Source organism: Antechinus flavipes, chromosome 3 (genome assembly GCF_016432865.1).
Source record: "Antechinus flavipes isolate AdamAnt ecotype Samford, QLD, Australia chromosome 3, AdamAnt_v2, whole genome shotgun sequence".
NCBI lineage: Eukaryota > Metazoa > Chordata > Mammalia > Dasyuromorphia > Dasyuridae > Antechinus > Antechinus flavipes.
This window is the reverse complement of record NC_067400.1, coordinates 583243462-583263703: the sequence shown is the minus strand read 5'-3', so window position 1 is coordinate 583263703 and position 20242 is coordinate 583243462. Positions and strand designations below refer to the sequence as shown.

Genomic DNA, 20242 nt, shown 5'->3' with positions numbered 1-20242 from the left:
CCTGCTTTACCAATCCTTGCCTCACTTGCTTCCACACCCAGCTTTGATCAGTTAGCAACTACCTAGCTGATCCTTGGTTTTACAGGTGAGAAAACTGCGACCTGGACAGAAGAACTGCCCTGAGGTCACACAGCAAGTGAGCCTTGGATCCAGGCTCCTGATGTCCTGATTTCAAGTCCAGAATTCTCACCCTCAAACTATTTGTGGCTGGAAGTTTCCAACTAATGAGGCGCCCCAGTTCTAGGGGACAGATTATAGCAGAAAACAGATTCATGAGTCTCCTGATAATAGGGTCACAGATTTAAAATTGGAAGAAGTCTTGGAAGCCATTGAGTTCAACACCCATATTTTACAGATGAAGAACTTAGGCCGAGTCAACCATGTAAGCGACTAAAGAGGGGTTTGAACCTGATCTTTCTGATTCCAAGCTTAGTGCTCTGCTCATTGCACATCTTGAATCTTAAATCTTATTCTCTCCAGATCTGCCTCTGTTTTCCTCTGCCCTTCTTCCCATTTTTCCTTCTCCCTTTCTAGGCCCTATGGTCTGACTAAGGGTCCTTCCTATAATGAGACTGTCCCTTGCCCACCCTGTACCTGATGGCGGGCAGGGAGGCTGCCCCCTCTCTTATACCACGTCACTGTGGCTTGGCTCTGCTCGGGGACTACACAGTTGAGATCCAGGGTCTGCCCTTCAGTCACCACTGGAGAGGAAGATTCAATCCTGATGGGAGGGGTGATGCCCGAGGCTGCAAATAGAGAACCAAAGGCAAGGCTGCTAATGGCAGCTCTGAGGGTGCTGAGTTTTCCCAGTGCTTGTTTGCCATCCTTAGATCAGCTTTTCCACAACCCAGCTGAGACCATTAGTCAGCCCCTAATCCCAGCCCAATGTAGAATAGGTAAGAAGGAGAAGGGGGCTTACAGTGGGAGGAGCCACCACCCTGGATGGTGACGATGAGCGAAGATTCCTGGGAGCCGGCCCCATTGCTGACATGGCATACGTACTCTCCAGAGTCGGCAGGGGTGACCTGGGGGATCCGTAATCTGGAGCCCACAATCTGGGGGAAGCAGAGACAGAAGAAACTAGCAATAATGTAACTTCCCAGGGGCCAAGTACAGGTGGTACCATGCTCCAGATAGATAAGGGATCAGAGATCAGCATATTTTGTCTTGTGGACTAGTAATTCAAAAGAATTTTTCTTTCTTTTTTTCTTTCTTTCTTTCTTTCTTTCTTTCTTTCTCTTTCTTTCTTTCTTTCTCTCTCTTTCTTTCTTTCTTTCTTTCTTTCTTTCTTTCTTTCTTCCTCCCTCCCTCCCTTTCTTCCTTTATCCCTCCTTCCATTCTTCCTTCTTCCCTCTCTTCCTTTTTTTTTTTTTTTTTTTGAGGCAATCAGGATTAAGTGACAAGCTCAGGGTCACACAGTTAGTAAGTGTCTGAGGCTTGATTTGAACTCAGGTCCTGACTCCAGGGTCAGTGCATTATTCACTACACCACCTAGCTGTCCCAATTAGTAACTTAAATGGTAAGTTTTAATAAATACTATGAGTTGCTTTCAAAAACTTTTTTTTTTTTTTTTGGCTATGCATTTATTGGAGCTCAGTTCAGAGTCCTTTGAGTAGAATGTAGAATGATCCCATGAAAGCAGGCTCATATAAATTTTTTATTCAGCCCTGTTCTATTGAGTGAGATCATTATTCCTATTTTGTATATCACAGACTTTAGGATCTTAGAGACAGTTTAGTCTGGGAGTTCTGAGTCTTTTTGGTGTCCTGGGCTCTTTGGGCAGGCTAGGAAAGTCTCTAGACCCTTTTTCTGAATCATGTTAAATTAATAAAATAAAAGACCAGGATTAAAAGAAAACAGAGCATGTTAAAAATACAGTCATGAAAAGATTAATAAATCAAGTTTGAGAATCTCTGGGCTAGTCCAAAACCCTGTTTTGACTGATGAGTGTCAAGAAACACAATGCCCTTGTCCAAGGTCCTGATTTCTCGTAGTGCTGATGGATTCTCCAGTCTCTTGACTTCTGGCCTGCTGCCCTTACTAATAATGCACCACATGTGGGATTCAGAATGTGGCTCACTTGCAACCCTGTGTTCCCTGTCCCCTCTTCCCTCTATCCAGAGTTTCCTTTCTCTGTTCCCCTGAGACCCTCGTACCCGATGTCGAGCTGGAAGAGTGCCTCCACGCTTGTACCATGTGATGGTATGTGGTGCTTGACTAGTCACCAGGCAGTTGAGGTCCAGCATCTGTCCGTTGGCCAGGGAGGAAGAGGAGGACTCAATTCGGACAGGATACACAACACCCTGGGCTGGGGGGAGAAAGGGGAATGGAAGGGTAAGAATGAAAGAGAGACTCAAGCTGAGTGGAGCATGGGAAACGGACCTGGAAGAAGCATGAGATCATAGGTGCAGAGTTGGAAGGAACTTCAAGGCCATCAAGTCCAACATCATTACTTTTCATATGAGGAAACTGACGCCCAAAGGTATTAAGTGTCTTGCCTAGGGTCACATAGCTACTAAGAGGCAATAAGTAGTAAAGTAAAATATGAAGCCAGGTTTTCCTGACTCCAAGGATATTGCTATGTCTCCTACACCAACATCTATTCTGATCACTTTAATTTATAGACAAGAAAGCCTACATCTAAGTGACTTGATCAAGACCAAAGGGGTAGCAAATAGCAGCAGGATTTGAATCCTGCCTTCTCATCCAGAGTTTATTCCTAATAATAATGGCTAATATTTATATGACATTTAAAGATTTGCACAATATTTTACTTATATTATCTTCACAATAATCCTGTGAGGAAGGGGCCATTATCATTCCCATTTTGCAGATAAGAAAACTGAGGCTGAGAGAGAGTTTGTGCAGTGTCACCCAGCTAGTAATAAAGTAGGATTTGAATTCAGATCTTCTTGACTCCACAGCCAGAACTCTATCCACTATGTGCCCTAGCTGCCAAGTAGAGACCAAATTCTTGCCTATGAGATGATGGAGGGCCTGACTAACTCCTCCCCCACCTTGCACCCCAAGGGGCCCCATCTACCCAAGTAGACTCACGGTGGAAGGGGCCTGGACGCTGCTGTTGGATGGTGATGAGGACCGAGGCCTCCTGGGGGCCGGAGCTGCCAATTACCCTGCACACATACTCGCCTGAGTCAGCTGGGGTCACCTGCAACAGCCTCAATCTGGTGCCGTGGACCTGAGTCAGGGATGAGGAGAGGTTGGGAAGCAAGCGGGAGACAGAAGTGCTCACAATTAGCCTCCTCTTCTCCTCTGCTCCTTCTCATGAGGAGCTGAAGCCTGCTGAAGTTCAATTCCATTCAATCCCAACACACACAAGCAGGGAATGTTAGACCTGGTATTCCAAACCATGTGTTCTGGATGCAGATCCAGACTTCAGCTGTAGAATTGTGTTGGTTAGGCATCCTTTCCCTAAAAGTTCTTTTGGGAAATAATCCCCCCCTCCTCAAATTTTAAAGTCATGGATCTCTTCTTTGCCTCTCATATTTTTTAAAATTCTAGTTCTCCTTATGGTCCCCAGGATAGACATAAAGCAACCTCTCACAGGTGCAATCCTGCTATTAATCAGCATAAAGGCTTTGACCTGCCCCGTTTTTCTGCACTAAGCCTTTTGGGACATCCTCTATACACATCATGTTGTTTCCTCCAATAGAATATAAATTTCTTGAGGGCAGGGATTGTTCCTTTTTCTTTCTGCATTTGTAATCCCAGTGCCTGGCACAAAATAGTTTGTGGATCGATAGCAGAATGCAAGTTCCCTGAAGAAAGGGGGCCTAACTTCCATCTTGTATAATCAGTGCTGAGGACAGTGGTTACGGCAGGCATTGAAACATTTCTATTAAACAGAATTTAACAAGGGCCAGGGACACAATCAGGGCCCTTTGGGTACCAGGCAGCTACTCAGACTGGCTTCCGAGATTCCTCCCCCAGGCATCAGTACAGGGACTCTTGGGCCTCCAACCTTGGAGCTCAGAGCAACTCACTGGCCCAGCAGCTGGAATAAGGCCCAGATTAGCTTGTGTCCATCTCCCCAAACAAGAGAGCCTCCTTTTGCCCCTAATCCTGCCATATATTTGGGTCTCTGGTACCTGCCCTAAGAGCTCCCTCTCTTCCTGACAAACATGGGGCTGAGCAGCCACATCTGACCTCATCCTTTCTTACCTGATGCTTGCTGGGGAGGCTGCCACCGCGCTTGTACCAGGTAACCTGGGCATGGGCCTGTCCAAAGACCAGACAGTTCAGGTCAAAAGTCTGTCCTTCCGTGATAGAGGAAGAGGAAGACTCGATCCTCACTGCGGGAGTGACTCCCAGGCCTGGAGAACAAAGGAATTAAATCAGAATTTGCAGCCAGAGACAATGGTAAGCAGGAGTTGAGTCTGTGAGGACAATGGGAGCTCCTAAGTGGGAAGTGAGAACAATAAGCACTAACAGTTCTTTAGCTTTCTAAGGTTTGAAAAGTGCTTTACATATATTATCTTTTTTGAATCTTATTTGACCTGGAAAGGTCCCCGTTTTACAGATGAGAGACTAAGACTTAGACACTTGTCCCTTGAAACGTGAGAATAAGTGATTATTTGTCTCAGGGTAGCTAAAAGTTAATACATTTCTGAAGTTGGATTCAAATTTGTGTCTTTTTTGACTCTAAGCCAAGCTCTTACCCCTGCACTACTGAAATGCTTATAAGATTGTGTGGTGGAAAGCTTCCTAGACTTGGGAGTTACAGAATCATAGAATGAGCGAGGATAGATTTACAGGTCATCTCTTTGAACTCCATCTTGTGGAAGAAGAAATGGAGGCTCACATCAGTAAAATCACTTGCCCCCCAAACTCATAGGGGTAATAACCATCCTGTGGCACTATTCGCCATCTCTGCGGCTGCCTTCTCCCCACTACGCTACTCCCCCAGCCATATTGTGTCACCTATTAGAAGGTAAGCTTTGAAAGGGCAGGGCTGCCTTCCTTGTGTGTTTGTATTCCAGACTTAGCATAATGCTTGGCCCTTAGTGGGTGTTTAATAAATAATAAGTAATATATAGAAATAATAAATTAATAAATCAATAAAATTAAATACATGCTTATTGACTGATTGATAATCCCAGCAGAAATGGATTCAGACCCCAAATTCAGCACTATTCTTTTCAGTTTCACAGTATAGGAAACCTGGCTTTGACACTTATGTATTTAACTATACACCCTTTAAAGTCTTGGTTTCCCCACTGATAAAAAGATGGTCATATTCCCTGGCATGACCAACATGTTGATAGTGAGGGAGAATATTTTGTAGACCAAGAGTGCTAGAGAAATGGAGTCTGGAGACTCCCTACACAAAGGCGGTCCTGGGTTCTTGAAGGACCAGGCTAGGGGATCATAGACTTGGAGCTGAAAGGGATTCTGAGTGTACCGAGTTCAACTTTTCATTTTTCAGATGAGAAACTGAGGAACAGACAAGTGAAGTGACTTGCTCAGGGTCACATAATTAGGAAATGAGTGAGGCAGGATCTAAACTCAGATCTTCTGGACTCCAAATTCAGTGATCTAGCTATTCCACCATATTCTTTTCTACAGAAGAAAGCTTAGATTTAGCATCAGAAAGGAACTTCATTTTTTTTTCCTGTGATATAAATTTTTTTAATTAAAACTTTTTATTTACAAAACATATGCATGGGTCATTTTCCAACATTGACCCTCTACAAAACCCAGAAGGGAACTTTTGAGGCCACCTAGCCTCCCTTTACAGATACTGATTAGAGAAAGGTCATCTAGCCTCACTTTATAGACAAATGATTAGAGAGAGGCCATCTAACTTTCTTTTATATACTGAGTAGAGAGAGGTCACTGAGCCTCACTTTATAGACAAATGAGAGAGTCCAACTAGCCTCACTTTACAGACAACTAATTAGAGAGAAGTCATCTAGCTTCTTTTTACATACAATTGATTAGAGAGAGGCCATTTAGCCTCCTTTTACATAGAACTGAGTAGAGAGAAGCTGTCTAACTTCCTTTTATATACAGCTGATTAGAGAGAGGCCATTTGGCCTCCTTTGCCATCTAACCTTCTTTTACACACAATTAATTAGAGAAAGCCCATCTAGGCTCATTCTGGGGGAATTGGGGAAGTGATTTGTCAAATGTCACAAAAGTGGCCGGGGAGATTTTGCCATGGCATCAAGGGACCCTCTGTAGGTATGTAGTAATGGGAAATAAGCTATGGCAGATTCTACCAATCAATTCATCAAGCATTTATCAAGCACCTACTACATTTCAGGTACGGTGCTAAGTGGAGATAGACAGCCCAAAATTGAAGACTTCATCTTAAAGAGCTTATATTCTATTAAATCTGAAAAACACAAACTCCAGAAACAGGGGATGTGGGATCCACGCTGTGGATCTACTCTGGGGGAACTAATGTAAAGATCCAGACAAGAATAATACAAGATGAGCAAGTCGATATTTGAACCAATAGTGAGAAGATGAGTGTTAATGAACTCATGATCTACCAGATACTGAAGCATTGTGACTGGTGATGACCCAAGTCAGGCTAGAAGGCTGCCTGGTCCTGAGCTTCACCAGTCCCTTAACTCCACTACCATGGGGTAGGTAAATTCCCCAAGCATGGGCCAGGGAAGGAGCAAGGCAACCCATGAGATCTGGGAGAGTCCTTCCTTGACCCAGGACCCTTACCAGGAATGGAGCCATGGTTGGACCCTTGGGCCTGGATGGTGACCAGGACAGAGGCTTCCTGGTGGCTGGAGCTGCCGACCACTCGGCACACGTACTCTCCGGAGTCAGCTGGAGACACCTGGTACAGCTTTAGCCGGGAACCGTGCACCTGTTATCAAGGATGAAGGAAGAGAGGATTAAGAAAGGTTTAGGACAGAAGGGTGATGTAGAGATAAATGCAGAAGCTGGATAGTGGGACTGATGAGAAACAATTCACACCTCTCGCTTCCTGAGTGCTGTCTATCTTTCTAAGTGCTATGACTCCCGCTGATGCTTCTAGCCCATCTTGACCTCTGGCTCTCTTAACATTCTTGCTGTCCATATCTACTTTTGAGATTAGACTAAAAATATTCAATGACTTCCTGCCAAATATAACTGCACACTCATCTGCCAGTCATCCCAGAGTTCCACAATATGGCAGTACCCTACCTATCTTTTCAGCCTTATTTCTTCTCACTCACCTTCATTCATAGCCAAATTTTTTGTCCCTCTGTCTCCAAAAGCGCCTGGTATTTTCCCATCTCTGTATCTTCCCTCATGCTCCCTTTCTCTTCTCTTGGTCTATAGAAAACCTTACTTCTCACTCTCTTCTTAATTCTCCATAATCTTGCTTCTGACTTCATCATCCCACTAAGACCCCCTTCTCCTCAAAGCTACAAATGATTTCCTAATTGCTAAGGCTGATGATTTTTTCTCATTCCTTTTCCTTCTTGACTCTGTGGCAACAGCTGATGTTGTAGATCATCTTCCTCTCTATATATTCTCTTCTCCCTAGCCTCCTATGACATTGCTTTCTCTGCTCCTTTTCTTACTTGACCACTTCTTTTCATTCTCCTTTACTAAATCTTCATCCAGTCTTGCTCATTGACCCAGGTCTCTGTTTTGGCCCCCTTCTTCTATACCGTTTCATCTTTTATGTTTTCTTAAAATTTTAACATTAATTAAAAAAATTTTTCAGTTCTCAATTCTTTCTCTTTCTCCAATCTTTCCTTACCCATTGAGAAAGCAAGCAATAGAGTACCTATTATATATATACATCTATATATTTATGTACTTTTATTTATTTATTCCTTCATTCATTTTTTTTATTCATTAATTTATTTATCTATTTATATAAAGTAATGCAAAGGATACTTCCATGTCAGTCATGTTGGGGAGAGAAGCAATAAAAATAAAGAAAGTAAAAAAGTCTGCTTTCATCTGCATTTAGAATCTATCAGTTCTCCCTCAGAAAGTGGAGAGCATTTTTCCTTATGGATCCTTTAAAATTATCATGGATCACTGAATTCATCAGAGTAGCTAAGTCTCTCATCCTAGGGATCCATCAGCTTCCATGAGCTCAATTATCTCTATTCAGATATTCCTTAGATCTGGATATCCAGTCCTAGTCTCTCTACTGAGCTATAAGCACACATTTCCAACCACCACTTCAACAGCTGAAGCTAGATGTCTTATGTTATTGTTTTTCAATTATTTCTCAATTGTGTTTCTTTTTATGATCCCATGGGTGTTTTCTTAGCAAAGATACTGGAGTAGGTTGCCATTTCTTTCTCTGGTTCATTTTACAAATGAGGAAACCGAGGCAAACGGGGTTACCCAGGGTCACACAGTTAATTAAATATCTCAGTCTTCTTGACTCCAAGTCCTGTGCTCTATGCATTATGACAACACCCAGCTGCAGCTGTCCTACAGGCATCTCAAAAGTAACAGTCTAAAACAGAACTCATTATCTTGTCCCCATACCATTCCCTCTCAGACTTTTCTCCTAGTCACCCAAGCTCACAGCCTCAACTTCCTCAACTCTTCGCTCTCAGGGACGCCACTTAACAATCTGTTGCCATATCATGCCATTTCTACCTACAAATCACTCACAAAACCCCCATCCCAGCTCTAGCTGTGATTACTTCTTCCTGGGCTATTAGGAGAATCTCCTAATTAGGTCTCTTTAATAAGGTTAAGTCCCTCTCTCCAAATCCATCCTCCACTCAGTTGCCAAAATGATTTTCCTAAAGCAAGAATCTGACCACATCTGCTTCATTCAAAAAATTTCAGTGGCTCCCTAGTACCTCTAAAATTAAACATAAAATTCTCTGATGGATGGATTAAATATTAGCATTTAAGACTCTTCCTGACCTGGCTCTAACTTATCCTTTGAGTCCTCCTCTCCTCCAGAATGCTTTGAGTCATCTAGACCAACTTGCTTTTATGTGAACATGACACTGCATCTCCCATTGCAGTGCTTTTGTCTGGGCTGTACCTCATGCTATCCTTCTTCCTCATTGCTTCTTACTTGTCCAGGCTTCCTTCAGAACTCAGTTTAGCCTGCACCTTGTGCCAGAGGCCCTTCCTAGTCCTGCCAGTACCTTTCCTTCTATCTAATCTGTAAATATCTTGCATATACCTATTAATTTACTGGTTGTCTCCCTCACTGGAATATAAGCCCCTTGAAGGCAGGCCAGCAAACAAAGGCACTTAAATTGATTAAATATTAACTACTTGTTGATTAATTAATTGATTTATTGACTGCCCTCTAAAGAGAATTTGAATGTCATCTCCTTTAGAAAATGATCTTCCTCTTATTCCTTTGCTCCATAATAATGTTTTCCTTACAACCCATGTAACACTTGTCTCGGGACCGTTCTATAATGTTTCTATTATTTGTGAAATTGTCTTTTCTTTCCTATTTGACTAAGTTCAAGTGTTTGTTATCTATTTATCTTAATAAGTGTTTGTTTTTGAAAGAATGAATGAAGGCACAAATACTGTAAGTTCAATGAGGGTAGGAATCAAATTGTCTCTATCTTTGCACCTTCCCTTGGGTCTAGCACAGTGTTCTGTACACAGCTGGTGCTTAATAATATTTGTTGAAAGAATGAATGAATGAGGGCACAAATCTTATTAAGAATGGCAAAGACAGAGATGCATATTAAATTCTTCACAGGCTTGGTGGTAGCAATAAACTGAAAACAAAGAGGGTGCTCACAACAAATTGTGTTATATGAATATAATGGAATATGATTATGCTATAGGAGGAAGCAAATGCAAGGAGTTTAGAGAATCATGGAAAGATTTGTAGAGATTAACTCAGGATGAAATCAGAAGAAAAATATGCACAATGAATCAAATAATTTAAATGAAACCAACGCTAAAAGATAGATGAGTTCTGTTTCATTGGAAGGTTCTCTAGGACATAAGATGAAACTACATTTCCCTTTTCCATCAAGGTGGGGAACTATGGTTAAGGAATATGTTATATACATTGTCATTAAATTTGTGGGTTTTTTTAAACTTATTTTTTTTTGTTGCAAGAGAATGCTATGATGTAAAAACAAAAGGAATTCATAAAGCAACAAATTATGAGTGACTGAAAATCTGTTCTATCTGGAGGATACCCTCAATCTGAAGGTCTGAGCTTTAGAAGGGTAATCTCTATGGGACAGGAGGTCCTAGGCAGGAGAGCAAGCCCAGCCACAGCATTTGGAGCTGGACTGAGTATCTCAAATCCAGTCCTTTCATTTTACATAGAAAAGAATTTGACCCAGAGAGTTACTCAGAGCATTGCCCAAGACCACTCAGATATTAATTGAAGAGGAGAATTTGAACTCAGGTCCTCTGAGTCCAGAGCCAGTGTCTCTGGATTCCACCATTCGTGCGCCTTCCTCTCATTGTCCCTGAGCTGCCCTTACCTGGTGCTTGGCCGGTAGGCTGCCCCCTCGCTTGTACCAGGAGACCTGGGCGTGGGCCTGGCCGGCCACAATGCAGTTCAGATCCAGGGTCTGTCCTTCGGCCACAGAGGAGGAGGACGACTCGATCCTGATTGGAGGCGTGACGCCCTGGGCTGGGGACACAGAGATCTGGTTGGGCCCAGGGCAGAACCTCTCTGGGCAGGGCGGGACAGGGCAATGGGACCCACCGGACCTCCGTGTCCTAGCGGGGAGATGGAAACTAGAAACAGCATGGTTTAGCAAAGTGGGGCACAATCTGCGCGCGGAGTGGGCAGGACTGGCCTCCAGGGGGAAGACAGCCACCTTCTAGGGCTCAGCCATCATCTCTAAAACGAGAAGACGAGGTCTTTTTCGGTTTCACACTTTTTCCTTACAATGTCTGAGGGCCGGAGACCGACTCAGAAATATATCAGCCCTGGCGGGAGTGGGAAGGGGAGAACTTCCCCAGCACAGACCGGAGGATGCTGGGACCCTCACCAGGGCTGGAGCCTTCAGGCTCGATGGTGACCAGGACCGAGGCTTCCTGAGTGCTGGAGCCGCCCACCACCCTGCAGACGTACTCTCCAGAATCAGCTGGGGACACCTGATGCAGTCGCAGCCGGGAGCCGTGGACCTGGGCAGCAGGACGTGAAAGAGGAATGACTGGAGTTCTCCAGGCAAAGGCCCCAAGCTCTGGGGATAGGAAGCTCCCTCCTGAGCAGGGAATGGCTGCGGAGGGACTCGGCGGAGACTGAGACACACTGTTGATGAACATACACACACGTGCACACACTCCATCTATATACACACAGTATATACACTTGTACACACACACCCCTACAATACTATATATATATGTACCACACATGTGCAGCTATATGCATGTGCACACACATGTGTGTATAAACATATGCATGTTTAAGACAATGTACACATTTGTCCATGTAGGAACTTGTTTTGTGTACACACACATCATACATATACACACATATACACAGGGGGCACATGTATACACACATACAATACACAATTACATTCATATATACCATGGGTGTACAGCTGTGTGTGCACATACATATGTGGGTACACACACACATACACACATTCAATATATACATTTGGATAGCCCATGTAGGAACTTGTTTTGTGCACACACACATCATATATACACACATGTATTCGCATAGTACACACAGGTGCACACACATACACAATTCATGATCACATACATATGTACCAGGCATGTACAGCTATGTGTGTGTGTACATACACACATTTAGAACAGCCCATGTAGGAATTTGTTTTGTTTGATTTGCTATAAGGGTTTTGTTTTATCTTTTTTTATTCAATGCGGGAAGGGAGGTAGGAGAAAGAAAAATATGGCATTTTATTCACTCTAAAAAAGATGTAAACAACAAGGAGGAATTGGGGAACCCTGGGTGGGTGCAGAGAGTGCCCACTCCCAACCCCCCCCCCATACCTGCCTCTCCCAACTTGCCTCGGAGAGATCCTTACCTGGTGCCGGGCAGGGAGGGCGCCGCCACGCTTGTACCAGGTGACCTGGGCATGCGCTTGCCCTGTGATGATGCAGCTCAGATCCAGGGTCTGGCCTTCGGCCACAGTTGAGGAAGATGACTCAATCCTGATTGGGGGTGTGCCGTCCTGGCCTGGGGACATAAGAAAAGGCTGAGGAATCAAGCACAGCTTTTTCCAGCAGAGAGATGGGGGAGGGGGCCCAGGATAGAACCATGGAAACGGGGTCTCCCTGATGCTTCAGGGCAGCCCCAAGGACCACCCTCGAGGTGGGAAAGGATGGAGTGAGGATTCCCAGGAAGGATTTCACTGGCGCTGGCCAAGGTGCTGAGATCTCCCTGACCCTTGGCCACTTACCTTGAGCAGGGCCATGCAAAGAGCCCTCAGGCTCGATGGTGACCAGGACCGAGGCTTCCTGGGGGCCAGAGCCGCTGACTACCCGGCACACATATTCTCCTGAGTCAGCTGGAGACACTTGGTGAAGTTGCAGCCGGGAGCCATGGACCTGATTGGGAGACAACTCAACTCAACTAGATTCAACAAGTTTTTATGAAGATCCAGAAAGTGCTAGGCGCTGTGCTAAGGACCAGAGACACAAAATCAAAGGGGTTCCTGCTCTGCGTTCTCTTAGGTGAGGGAGAACAGGATCTAATCTCCCCAAATACACACACACACACACACACACGCACAAAAAATAAAAACAGTAACTTGGGGGATTGGTGAGCACTAATAATTGGAAGACTCAGAAAGGCCTCTTGAAAGAGATGTCCATTATAGCACATATTTAACCTGTATCAGATTACTTGCTGTCTTGGGGAAGGGAAGGGAAAGGAAGAGAAGGAAGGAGAAAAATTTGAAATACAAAGTCTTACCGAAGTGAATGTTGAAAAGTATCTTTACATGGATTTGGAAAAATGAAATATTTTTATTAAAGGTTTTTATTTTCAAAACATGTACAGATAATTTTCAACATTCACCCTTGCAAAACCTTGTGTTTCCCCCAAAAAATACTATTGAGAAAAAGAAAACAAAAGGAAGAGCTGGCCCTTGAGTTGAGTTTTGAAGCTAGAAAGTTCAGGGGAATAGCCAGGGCAAACATCTGGAGGTGGGAGGTGACATGGGGAAGAGTAAGTTGGCCAATGTGGCTCCAGTGTGTGTGGAGTAAGGGAAGGGCACCAATGCGGGCTGCAGTGAAAGGATTTAACGGGATTTGTACATGGTACTAGAAGCAATAAGGAGCCATTTAAACTTCCTGAGCCCACGAGTGATGTCATGAGACTTCAGAAGCATCTTTTTGGGAATTGTATGAAGGATGGATTAGAGAAGGGAGAGGGGAGAAGCAGGGGGATCTTTCAGGGGGCTACTGCGGGCATCTGGGCAGAGGTATAGTCTGATGGGGGTGGCAGCCAGGTGGGCGGAGAGGAGATCCACTCAGGAGATGCAGTATGGAGGAGTGAGTGGACTGAAAGGCAGCAGGACAGAACGATGACCCATGAAAGCTAAAGCCTGACTCCCTGCCCTCTGGCCTTCCGAATGCCACCTGTTGGTTAATAGCCTTGGACCTGGCTACGACTGTCAACCCTTCCACGTCCTTATGGTGTCCACCTTATGGCCTGGTGTCCCTGCGTGAGCTCAGTCCAACCTGCCCAGAAGGCACTAAGCTGTCTTCAGGGACACAGGTTAGTGAGATTGCACACTACTCTCCTAGGTGATGCTATAGGGATGGCAGGAGAATCCAGGGCAATGGAGAGTTCCTGTGTCCACCTTTCCCGAGGTCATACCTGGTGTCTGGCTGGAAGGTTCCCTCCTCGCTTGTACCAAGTGACTTGGGCGGGGGCCTGCCCAGCCACGACGCAGTTCAGAACCAGGGTCTGACCCTCGGCGACGGTAGAAGAGGAGGATTCGATCTTGATGGGGGGAGTGGCACCCGGGGCTGGCAAGGGGACACACAGAGGGCTGGTTACCAGCTGTGGCAGGGCTCCAGTTAGCCCGGACCAGCCCAGTGCCCACCGGTGCCCCCGTGAGCCAGACCCCTTTGCCTTGACTCACGGTAGGAGAAGCTGGCGCCCTGGGCTCCTGTGACTGTGACCGTCAGGGAGGCCTCCATGCCGTTGGCCGCACGGCACACGTACTCGCCAGCGTCGGCCGGCGTGGCGTGGAAGATGTACAGCCGGGAACCACGGACCTGCAGAGGCAGCCGTGAGGAGGCAAGGCAGAGAGTCCAGGAGCTTCCCCTCTCAGGCTCCCATCTTTCAGTCAACCATCCTTAAAGAAGCACTTCACATGGGCCAGACACTGGGCTTGGCCCCACAGAGGCCAAGAAGAGCCTCTTCCCCGCTCCCCAGGCCCTCTGGCCACTATGAGGGTCTTTTTTTGCAGAGGGATCCCATACCTGGTGCCGGGCAGGGAGGCTGCCTCCTCGCTTGTACCAAGTGACCTGGGCATGGGCCTGCCCAGCAACCACACAACTCAGGTCGACCGTCTGCCCCTCGGCCACGGATGGGGATGAGGACTCAATCCGGACAGGTGCCGGGGTGGCTGGGGCTGTGGACATGGATCGTGGAAGAACATCAGTCCCAGAAGCAAAGGTAGGCAGGGAAGCAGAGACAAGGATGGGAAAATGAGGAGGCTAGAGAGACATAAGCAAGAGACTAGAAAGGGGAATTTGAGAATGGAGAGCGTTCGGGAAAGAGGCAGCCAAGGGCAATAAATGAAGCAATGAATCAGAAGGTGGAGGGAAGCTGGATCCCTGGGATGGCAGGAGGGACCCAGTCCCTTTGCCCCCAATCTCTTCACCTGGGATGGAGCCATCGTTGGAGCGGGAAGGTTGGACGGTGATGACGAGGGAGGCTTCATGGGGACGGGAGCCTTGGACCACACGGCACACATACTCTCCTGAGTCAGCCGGGGTTACCTGGTACAGTCGTAGCCAGGTGCCATGGTCCTGCACAGGGGGAGGAAGGAGGGAGGGAAATGTAGGACGGGAGGGAAATGAAATCCCCTCTGGACCATCCATGAGGCTCCCAGAGACTATAGAAGTCCGTGGTCCCTATCTGAGCTCTGTCACTGACAATGCCCTTCCCCGAGGTTCCATTTCCTCATGGGAAATGAGAAGTGGTTCATCCTTGTAATCCCTGTCTCCTGGAGCTGGTTGTGAACTTCATAAAACTTAAATATTTTGTGCAAATTGAGGTAGCAGGAATAAAGGCAAAAAAAATAGCTGTCTCAATTGTAGTTGAAAATAATTGTGAAAACAACACATTTCAAGAAACTTTGTCACAAATCATGCATCTTTCATAAATATGAAAATGACCAATTATTTTATGAATAAAAGTATAGGGTATCCCAAGAGTATTAATGGCCTGTATACAGATGTTACCCTATTTATTATTTACCCTATAACCTGCATGTTAAAATTGTATCCCAGTCTAAACTCTATTTGAATAAAATAAAATTAAAAAAAAACTTAAATATTACAGAAATGGTAGGTGCCTTTGTCAAGGCTCCCAGTTAAGTGAGGCCCTATGGGTGGTTGTGCTCCTCCCATGGTCAAACTGATGGGGAACTATGGGCTGGATGGCTTTACTCACTGGGGAAGCCAATGCCTCATTGGAAGGAGCATGGGATTTGGAGTAGTCATTCTGGACTTGTACTCAAAGCCCTACTTAATACAATGTGATAGAATTTACATAGGATTTTACAAATATTATCTCATTTGATCTACATAAGAACTTTGGGATATGGAAGCTATTATTATTCCCATTTTACAGATGAGAAAACTGATTAAATAATTTGTCCCATCATGCAGCTAGTTAGTGCCCGTAGCAGGCATTTGAGCTTGGGTCTTCCTGTTCTCCAAGTCCAGAGTCTTAATTTCTTCATCTGTAAAATGAATAGATCTGACCAAAATTCTAAATTCTGTTTCAGCTCAAATCCTAAGGGTCTGCTCTCTGACGTGCTTCTCCCCTACCTGGCGTCGGGCAGGGAGACTGCCGCCACGCTTGTACCACGTGACCTGGCCGTGGGCCTGTCCGGTGACCACGCAGTTCAGATCCACAGTTTGTCCTTCAGTTATTTCTGTAGAGGAGGCCTCGATCCTCATGGGGAAGCTGACGTCAGAGCCTGAGGACAGACAAGTGGGTCAGAGAGCTCCCTGTCCCTGCACCAGGCTCCTGTCTCCAGGCTGGTAGTGCCCGAGGGCGTGGGTCCCCAGGATATGCCAGAATGGGGCAGCTGGCTGGCCGTGTTGGCTGAAACTGGCCTGAGGAGGGTTGGGCCCAGGCAGCCCGGCTGCCCCTCGGGACCTGGTCAGAGGAAGTTTCCCTCCCATGTTCCATCTCAACTCAGAACCTCCTTTTCAGTCCCTTTTCTCAGAAATGCCTCATTGCCAACAGTTTTCCACACAGAGTAATCTTCCTACTTAGATCATACAAATCTTCCATCCCAAGACATTTAGAAACTTCCTAATAAAGGGCTCAGCAAACAAAATAATGGTTCTGGCATCTGAGCTCCTTTTGAATCTGGTGCCCTTTACTTTTCAAAGATTATTTCACAAGGCTACTTTTCCTGGATTCTAGAATCCATTCAACATGGACAACCTGTTTCCTCACCCTCAATTGTCTCTCTTACTTTACTCATACTATTCCCCTAAGCCTGCAATAGACTTCCATCCCCACTGTGACAACGATCCACTGAAGTCCTCCCTTTGCTTCTAGAACTGGAGTAGAAGCTCCCTCTTGTATGAAGCTTTTTTTGACTCCAGATCTTTTCTTGGAGTTTTTCCCCTAAAATTCTACTTGTTTTTCTGGAACACCTCTATCATCTGAATCCCTTACCCAGTTATTTGTCTTTTCAGAGTGATGGCTATTTGAGCATCGACTCTGTGCAGAGCAAAGGGCCTGATGTGAGAAGTCACTTAATAAAAATTTGTGAATGAATCAAAGACAATGTGGGGCAATGGCTAAGGTCTCTGACAGATCAGCTCAAAGAGCCAAGCAACTTCACTTTATTTCCTCCTAAGCTAGACCAAACTCTCCATCCTTCCTGATTTTTTTGGTCCATTCTCCTTCTCCTAAGGTTGGAAGAATTATGGACCTCTCCAAAAAATCCCTGGATTTACAGATCAGGGAACATCTTTCAGAGCTCAGTAAACTTCCAACCCAGAGAACCCATGTATCCTGCAGCTTCGGGTCTGTCCCTAGCTTGGTCCACCATCATGGTCCCTCACCTTGTGAATGGCCAGGACTGCCATGATGGGAGACAGAGATATCAATGGAGGCTTCCTGGTGGCCTGCAGTGCCCTCAAACCGGCACACGTATGTGCCTGAGTCTGCTGGAGTCAATTGGTATAGCCGCAGCCGGGTGCCATGAGTCTGAGGAGAGGGAATTAAAAGATAATGTGGAAGAGGAGGGGGAGAAGGTTTTCCCATGCTCTTTGCTCCCCAGTATCTCAAAGTGTTAGCTCCGGGCCCCTTTCTACATTCCATTATGTCCTTTCACCAATCTTCCAATCAAGGCTCCATCTTCCAGTCCCATTTCCATGTGACTTCCCTAAGAGGGATTTCCAGAAGTACCTGATGCTGAGTAGGGAGGCTCCCACCACGCCTGTACCATGTGACCTGGGCGTGAGCATGACCCGTGATCACACAGTTCAGATCTACAGTTTGTCCTTCAGTCACTGATGGGGAAGAAGACTCGATTCTCATGGAGGGAACAGTGCCTGAGTCTGGAGGTTCAGAATGAATGTGAAGATTGTTAAATCAACCAACCAACAATTATTAAGTGTCTACTACGTAGACACTTATGCAAAGCACTGGGGGCATCAAAAGTCAATTAGTTTATCTATCCCCCAGTTTAAGGGGCAGCAAAGTATAGTAGAGATTACCAGACATAGGAAGACCTGAATTCAATTCTTGTCTTGGATACTTGCTAACCTTAGCTTCCACAACTGAAAAATGGGCATCTACCTCACAAGGTGATTGTGTGGATAAAATGAGATAAAAGAGCAAGCTCTATATAAAAGAGCAATCACTATATAAATGTATTAGGAGTTTTTGAAGATGAAAAAAAGGGAGGCAAGTGTCAAATCAATAAATAAATCAACAAGCATTTATTAAGCACCTACTATGTGCAAGGCACCATGCTGGGTTCTGGGGATATAAAGGTAAAAATATAATTGTCTCTGTCCTCAAGAAGCTGTCAAATATCAGATCAGTAAATAAACAAGCATTTATTAAGTACCTACTCTGTACAAAACACCATGCTAGGTGCTGGGGCTATAGAGGGAAAAATGTAATAGTTTTTATTCTCAAGAAGCTTATATCCTATTGGGGGCAACCACAGCTACATATGTAAGTGTATAGAGAATATAAAGGAATAAGTACAAAGGAGTTACATGTGGCAAGAGCCAAGATGTGAGGTCATGTTCTAACTACAAATCCACAGCTCTTGCTGTTGGCCCACAGTGATGTTCACTTGGGAAAGGGGGATGGAGAGAACTAGAGAAATGCTAAGTGGTCATGTCCTTGGTGTGGCCCCTTTAGAGAAGCCCCTGCTTCTCTGTCCCCCTGAATCTATGCCCAGGCCAGATCTCCAAAAAGCCCCTTAGCCCTGCCACTAACCGATCAGGCCTCAACTTTGGCTGCTGCTCCCTGGGCAGTCATCTCTGCCCCACCCCATACCTGGCACAATCACCACTTCCATGCGGGCCTGGGCACTTCCTGTGAGGGTGTTAGAACTGCACACGTAGATGCCAGCATCAGCAGCTGTTGCATCTGGGATGAATAGCATAGTGTGTTCGACACGTGCCTGCAAGGTCCAAGCAATGGAATCAGAGAGGAACAGAATGAGACTCTACAGAACAAAGTGTGGTGTCTGGGGTCCGGGCAGAGGAGAGGGAGAAGTGGACCGATGAAAGCAGAAGGGAAGACTGCAATAATTTTGGGAATATAGAAAAGAGGGAGGAGAAGGTAGAATATATGAAAAGGGAGTAAGGGAAGGAAGAAAAAAGAAAAGAGATGAAAAAGGACAAAGGAAAGAAGAGGGAGAATGGGAGGGAGGAGATAAAGGAGAAGAAGGTAGGAGAAAAGCAGGGAAAAGAGAAAAGAGAGAAGAAAGGAGGCAAAAAGGAGGGGAAGGATAGAGAGAAGTAGGAAAGAGGAAAAAAGAAAGAATAAAGGGCACTGAGGACAGTGGATGGCTACACCATATGAACTGACTGGACTACATTGGGCTAGACAAAGCAGGATTTAAGAACTGCTTCTAAAGTTCTCACCTTGGCTGGCAAGGTTCCCCCCTCCTTAGTCCAGACGATCCTGTGTGGTGGGTTTCCAGTCACCTGACAATTCAGCCTTACAATGTGGCCTTCCTGTACTTGGGTCTGCTCAGGACGTGGCTGGGCATTGGATGTTTGACTCCCTGCCCGGAAGAGGCAGAGTGAGTTCCAGCTGGGGTTTCCTTTTCTTGGACCCAAGCTACTTCTTACCCCCATACTTTAATGCTGCTCGTTCTCTGGAACTTTAGGTTACTCCCTCCTATCCCCATCATTTTCCTAAGTTCACCCAGCCTATCCCCTGCTTGCAACATCAAGGCAGGCCCTGCTCACATCCTTGACCTCTTCCCCTTCCTTATGTTCTTTTTTCTCTTACCATGCACATGAAGTATGGCTCTGGCTACATGTTGTCCAGCAGTATTTGAAGCTCTGCACAGGTACTGGGCTTGGTCAGAGAGCTCAGTGGCTGGGAGGCGTAGGATACCCCCATGTATCCAGGCCTTCCTGGGAATCTGACCCCCAGGACCACCTGGGACCAAAAGAAGGGAGCACTAAGTCATTAATAGAGTCTGGTCCAAGTCTTCATCTTTAAGACACGTGTTTTACCCATAAAAGGAAGGAGATGTATTGCAAAATTCTTCATCTAATATACTATTACATATTATATACTATTAATATTATATGATATATAATTACATATTATATATAATTAACATAATAACAGCATATATATGTATATATAATATGTATCACGTAATATTATATTATTTTATATATATATTATTGGACTGGGTTTCTATATTGATTAGTTTTAACTTATTTTCCTTTTTTCTTTTTTATCTTTTTTTCCTTTTGATTATGGTTTTTTCTCAGTAGTATCTTATTTTTCCAAATACATATAAACATAGTTTTCAGTGTAAATCATTTTACTTTTTTCATTAATTATTTGTAATTAATTGTAATTGTAATTAGGGATTTGAGTAGGGAAGAAAAT

General features: G+C 45.1%; 1 protein-coding gene across 1 annotated transcript in view; it reads right to left on the bottom strand.

The window, feature by feature from the left end:
- Positions 1–20242, bottom strand: part of HSPG2 (heparan sulfate proteoglycan 2) — a 164904-nt gene that overhangs the window by 32113 nt on the left and 112549 nt on the right. Inside the window, 20 exon segments of the mRNA XM_051988303.1 lie at positions 595–746; positions 920–1055; positions 2157–2308; positions 3058–3199; positions 4183–4334; positions 6703–6850; positions 10428–10579; positions 10944–11079; positions 11961–12112; positions 12336–12483; positions 13760–13911; positions 14028–14163; positions 14371–14522; positions 14775–14922; positions 15949–16100; positions 17206–17350; positions 17552–17703; positions 18659–18785; positions 19252–19394; positions 19625–19777. Of these exon segments, the coding sequence (XP_051844263.1) occupies positions 595–746; positions 920–1055; positions 2157–2308; positions 3058–3199; positions 4183–4334; positions 6703–6850; positions 10428–10579; positions 10944–11079; positions 11961–12112; positions 12336–12483; positions 13760–13911; positions 14028–14163; positions 14371–14522; positions 14775–14922; positions 15949–16100; positions 17206–17350; positions 17552–17703; positions 18659–18785; positions 19252–19394; positions 19625–19777 (2930 nt within the window).